General features: G+C 52.6%; 2 protein-coding genes across 2 annotated transcripts in view; both read left to right on the top strand.

Annotated features, from left to right (window-relative positions):
- ASAP3 (ArfGAP with SH3 domain, ankyrin repeat and PH domain 3) overlaps window positions 1–1616 on the top strand; it is a 56205-nt gene extending 54589 nt beyond the window's left edge. Inside the window, exon 25 of the mRNA XM_017886542.1 lies at window positions 260–1616. Coding sequence (XP_017742031.1) covers window positions 260–334 — 75 coding nt within the window. The 3' untranslated portion in view covers window positions 335–1616. The remainder of the gene's footprint in view (window positions 1–259) is intronic.
- A 3593-nt stretch (window positions 1617–5209) lies between these two features.
- Window positions 5210–6000, top strand: part of TCEA3 (transcription elongation factor A3) — a 48863-nt gene continuing 48072 nt past the window's right edge. The window contains 1 exon segment of the mRNA XM_017886563.1: window positions 5210–5416. Coding sequence (XP_017742052.1) covers window positions 5348–5416 — 69 coding nt within the window. The 5' untranslated portion in view covers window positions 5210–5347.

The raw sequence follows: 6000 nt of genomic DNA on the forward strand, positions 1-6000 counted from the left end.
CACTATTGTCCTGAAAACCAGGTATCCATCAGATGGCATTTAATTGATGCCTGTGATTGTGGTGTGTATGATAGCAAGAGCTTGGGCTTTAGAGTAAGGAGACTTTGGACAAGTGGCTTCACTTCGTCAAGCCTCAGTTTCTTTGTCTGTAAAGTGAGAATAATCTATCCACAATAGGACAGATGTGAAACTGAGTGAGATGAACACCTGGTGTGTTACAGGTGCTTTGAAAGTGTCGGTTTCATCCTTCTTTCTGCAGGTTGGTGTCACTGAAGGAGATGGCTCAAGGACTGGGAGTCTCCCAGCAAGTTCTGTGCAACTTTTGCAAGACTAGGCTCCTTGCTGGCCCCCACATGCCACATTCTGGGCCCCAATGTTCAGCGCTCACAAAACTGGGGAGCTGAGATGTTTGTTCTCTTGGATCTCGCTCTCTCTGTTACTTGTGCTTCTGTGACTGGCCTTCTTCCTGCCATAGGCCATGCCCCTACCAAGGACACATGTCCTTTCCCTGTTAGGGCTGATGGCAGTTCTTTTCTATCTCATTACCTGCTACGGGCCTGGGAGCCCTGTGGCTGGATCTGAGTGCTCCTGAGCTGGCTTCAGTTGCAGAACTCTCAGTCCCTCATCAGATCGAGACTCTATTTCCCCCATCTGTCTGGGGGCTTCACAAGGGCAGGAGAGCCCTCCATCACTGACTTCCAGATCAGGGACCCTGCCAAGTAGGGACTGTCTTCTCAGCCAGCCGTTTATTAGTCTAGTATTCCTTTACTACATTCCAGCTCTATGTCTGGACCTGTGTTAGTCACTTCAGATGCCACACGAGTAAGACAGGGGCCCTGCAGGGGTGGTCCTTTGGTGGAAAGCTGGTCTTAAAGGTTGGGCTTGGGAATAGGCAGGGTCAGATTCCAGGGCATGACTCTGGACTCAGCGGGTTTATACCTGTGTGACCATTGCAGTTGTCTACAGACCACATCCATTCTGGCTGGTCAACATGCATGCTATACTGGCTGTTAAATAAAAATATTCTGAATGTCACCCCTTTTGAGGGACAGCGCAGCCTCCCCTAGGCACTCTCCTATGTTCCCCTGCCAAGCAGTAGAGTTGAATGCACCCACATTTGCCTGTGTCCTTGATTTAGCAGGAAGGAAAGAAATGGTCTGGGTTGATGGATGCCCACTTCTCTTCTCTTTCTCTTGGTCAACTCAGGAGCCTTTTAGTCTGAGGGAATGGAGAGGCAAAGAAATAAGGGAGAGTAATAGAAATGGGAGGGCAGAGACTTAAGGGTTCTGCTTCCCAGCACTAGAAATTCCATCATTGCTCAGCCCCAGTGAGAAAGCAGATACACCTCAGCCATCATCAACTGCTAACATCTCAACTTGCCAGTTGCTGGGTGCTGCGCCCTGGCAGGAATGGGCCAAGCCAAGCAGGGGAGACTAGAGAGCACCAGTGGCCAACACTGCTGCCTGGCTGTGGAGGCTGTGCTGTTTCCCCTGGAGACCTGACCAGTCTGTGGTTCCCACAGGAACAGGGTTGTCTTTTGAGCCCCCAGTGTCTGGTTTCATTCATCTCAGATTTGTTATTTCACTCATCTCTAATAAAGGATTGGGGGGTCAGTTTCCAGTGGTTTCATTTATGTGATCTAAAGAGCAACAGGGAGGGGAACAGAATCTTGGGGCTTGAAATTCTTTCTCTGGACCTGGCAAGGGAGATGGCCTGATGTGGAATAGTGGTTTGTAACCACAGTGTTTTGCCCTAGGGAACTTCTGATAAAGCAGAAAACAGTTTTGACTATTCCCAACTGGAGGGTGCTAGTGGCATTTAGTGGACAAAGGTCAGGGATGCTCCTAAACATACTGTGGTGCACAGGTCAACCCTCCATAGCAATGCAGTATTCAGTCCAAAATGTTAATAATGCCAAGGTTGAGAAACCCTGGAAAGAACACTGGACTAGGATTCTGGAGACCTGAAATTCTAGCTCTCCCGTGGTCCTCTGCCACTGTCTCTGTTGACTGCCCCTGAGAGAAGGATTTGGGAGCAAGTAGCTTATCTGTGAAATGATCCCAGGAAGCATAATGAGGGAATAGAGAAGTGAAACAGAAAGTCAAAGAGCAATAAAGAGCTGGGTGTGGTGGTGAGACCCTATAGTCCAGCTATTCGGGTGGGAGAATTGCTTGAGCCCAGGAGTTCAAGGCTGCAGTGAGCCATGATCGCGCTACTGCACTCCAGCCTGAGCAACAGAGCGAGTCTCTGTCTCTAACTCTTGTTGAGGACCTGTGAGAAACAGTATTGACTGCAACATGCCTTCACGTTGTCCCACTGAGAGTAAAGAAACTGGATGTTTTCCACCAGCTCTGGTTTCCTGCTGGTTGGGGGTGTCCTTTCTGAGGGCATCAATTTCCTATCACCCCAAAGCTCCTAATCAGAGAAATGTGGGGAGCTGTCCAAGGTGTGTCCAGGAATTATCTTCCAGTGACCTGCAGGGTGGATAGGTAGGCAGAGGGGATATGATGGTATCAACAGGGTCCAACCCTGAGAGGATCATCACCCTCTTTAGGCCTCAGTCTTCCCATCCATACAATAAAGAGTTTGGACTCCATGTTTTCTTAGGGTCCTTCATACCCGGATGTTCTAGGTGACCAGCAGCGCACCATGGTCAGGTCACACAGCTTAGGGTGGGGACTGGGTAGAAGTTTGAGAAAAATTCTTTTTTTTTTTCTTTTCTTTTCTTTCTTTTATTTTATTTTATTTTTTATTTTATGGCTCTGTCTCCCACGCTGGAGTATAGTGGCACAATCAGAGCTCACTGTAACCTTGAACTCCTGGGCTCAAGCAGTCCTCCTCCCTCAGCCTTCTGAGTAGCTGGGACTATAGGCCCATGCCACCATGCCTGGCTTTTTAAAATATTTCGTAGAGACGAGGTCTCTCTCTGTTGCCCAGACTAGTCTTGAACTCCTGGCTCAAGCAGTCCTCCTGCCTTCAAGCAGTCCTCCTGCCTTGGCCTCCCAAAGTTCTAGGATTACAGGCATGAGTCACCAGTCCTGGCCGTTTTTTTTTGTTTTGTTTTGTTTTGTTTTGTTTTTTTTTTTTTTTTTTTAAAGGCAATCCTAAGTAGCCTCAGGCTGCTGAGGTTGAGTCTCTTCAACCCAGAAGGGCTTGGCTGGGATTGGCCAAAAGTCCTCCCAAAATCCCAAACCATTAGAGTCTAACTTCCCAAATGTGACTGGCAGCGCTGCATGCTCAGGTCCCACCCACTGCCTCTCCCCAACACTCCTCACCTCTGTGCTGCAGCCATGCCAAATTTTCAGTTCCTGCAACACTGTCACACAGGCCAGGCACCCTCCCATCCCTAAGCTTTGCACATTTGGAACTCACTCCAAGAGAAGTGGACTGTTTTGTTCCTCTCCGGATATCCAGAACAAGAAATGCCTGGCACATATTAGGTGCTCCATAAATATATGTTGAATGCCTCTTCCTTTCTTCCGTGAACACTCTTCCTCCTCCCCTCCATGGCCACTGTGTGCTTCAGCCCAAAGTTTAAACTTCGTTTCTTCAGAGAAGATGACACCCTAAATAGTGCAGGTCCCCTCAGATGTGTCCTTAAGGTCCTTCACTGCTTCCTGCCCTTCACCCCAGCTATGATAAATACATTAATTGACCATGTCTGTTTTTGTTTAAGGTTTCTCTTGCCCATAGACTGAGTTGCAAGCTTTCTGGGACCGGGTCTGTCTTGTTCATTGCTTGGACATTCAATATGTATTTGTTGAATGGATGAAAAAACCCACTCTGTCCTACCTTGATCCCAGTCACAAAGCAATTAGAAGATAGGTGTCCACACCAAGCTGCCTCTGCGACCCAAGCTGAAATGGAGTTCGGTCAGGAAAATTGGGAGATTTCACTCGACACCCCAACCCCAGCTCCCGCTGTCCCAACCTGCACACCCTGTGGACCACTTTTCATGCCTGCCTTCCAGGTTCCTGAGCCCCACTCCCGTCACAGGAAGATCATTTTCTGTCCATTAAACTCATTTAGCAAGAGAACTGGGTCTGTAGGAGATACTTGGAGATCACTGGAGATCATTCCATGGGAAGGCAGATCTGGGCATGGCTGGGGAAGGTAGACACAGTTGTGTTTCCACCACTCCACCAAGATGACCCTTCTAAACCCAACCCCACTGAGGGGGCACTGGCCTGACCTGGCAGCGTTGCACCTGGATCAGTATTTCTCAAAATTTGGTGCACTTAAGAATGAATCTTGTCTGTAGTCACAGCACTTTGGGAGGCTGAGGCAGGAGGATCCCTTGAGACCAGGAGTTCCAGACCAGCCTGGGCAACATAGCAAGACTCAGTCTTTACAAAAAAATTTAAAAAATTAGCTGGGCATGATATATGACTCCCGCCTGTAGTCCTTGCTACTCAGGAGGCTGAGGCAGAAAGGATCACTTGAGCTGGGGAAGTCGAGGCAGTGAGCGTGATTGCTCCACTGCACTCTGGCCTCAGCAACAGAGGGAGACCCTGTCTCAAAAAAATAAAAATAATCTCCCCGACAAGCTCTCACCACTCAAGAGTGTAGTTCTGGGACCAGCAGCAACCCCAGCACCTAGGAGCTTGTTAAAAATGCAAAGCCTTACTAACAAAATAGCCAGCAAACTAAGTTTTAGGTAGACAGAGGCAAACAGGAGCCTGGATACACGTGGCATGCACAGGCCGTGTGCAGGATGGAGTGAGTGCAGGTTAAAGCAGAGCTGGATTTAGTGATCTACACAGACACAGACACACACACACACACACACACACACACACACACACACACACACGGGATTCGAGCGCACCTAGTTGTCTCCACTTGGGCATAGGCGCGGAACTGAGTCCTCCCGTTTCGAGATGCAACGGTGCAGAGACCCGGGAGCCCGGAACGCTTCCCGCGGCCCCTGGGACACCCTCGGGCGCCCCCGCGACCGCCGCATGTGGCCAGGTCACAGCCTCCCAACTTGCCAGAGAACCCTCCTTCCCAAATCTCCCTTCGGTCCCCCGGCGCCCCTGGAAGCGCCGGAGGTGGAGGGTCCCCTCTCTCAGCCTCGTCCCTCCCCTGAGGCCCGACCGGCCGGCGCGGGCAATCAGTGCCCTGGCAAGTCCTTGAAGTCTATATTTAGTGCCCGCCACCCCTCCCCCGCACAGTTGGAAGGCGGGCGGTGGGGGGTGGGGTGGGGAGAGCCCCGCCCCGCCGGGCGTGTGTGTCGTGCGTGTTTGGGGCCCGCGCGGGTTGCGCGCCCTCCGCCTTCGCGCCTCCTGCCCCCGAGGCCCGACTGCTGTCCCTGCGCCCCTCGCCCCGCCGGGCGTCGCGGGCCAACATGGGCCAGGAAGAGGAGCTGCTGAGGATCGCCAAAAAGCTGGAGAAGATGGTGGCCAGGAAGAACACGGTGAGGCTGCAGAGTTTGGGCCACGGCCCCCGCTCCCGGGAGGCGCAGGCGAGCCCCGGATTCCGGGGTGGGGACGTACTGGCGGGGCGCGTACGGGACTCCAGGACCCGAGGGAGGAGCGGCTGGTGCAGGGCCCAAGGCCCCTTAGGGACCCTTGCTGAGTACCTCGAGGTGGGTGTGTGCGTGGCCCAGGACGCCAGGGGGATCTTGCGGGTCCCAGAGGCGTGACTTGTGCACGTCCCTTTGGACGTGTAGGGTTCACCCTGGGCAGCTAGTGCGGGGCCCAGGAAAGCGGCCGAAGAGAGCTGGACGTGGGAAAGGACTTTGGGAGTCCCAGGACTTGGCGTGTGCAAAGACCGGGGAGCGGCGGCGATGGCGGGGGCGGGGCTGGGGGCAAATCCTGGTGGCCAGAGAAGTGGCAGAGAAACTTGGACTGACGGGGGTACTGAGCTGCATCCCTGCACCGCGGAGCGGGTCTGCGGGAGAAAAGTAAAAGGCTGTGGATCCTGTGACTCCACAGCTTGGGGCGTCAGGAGCAGTTCTTTTGGCAGCTTTCCCTTTCCTTGGCCTTGGGGTGCGGCCCG

This window comes from Rhinopithecus bieti, unplaced genomic scaffold (genome assembly GCF_001698545.2).
Source record: "Rhinopithecus bieti isolate Rb0 unplaced genomic scaffold, ASM169854v2 scaffold_14826, whole genome shotgun sequence".
Taxonomy (NCBI): Eukaryota; Metazoa; Chordata; class Mammalia; order Primates; family Cercopithecidae; genus Rhinopithecus; species Rhinopithecus bieti.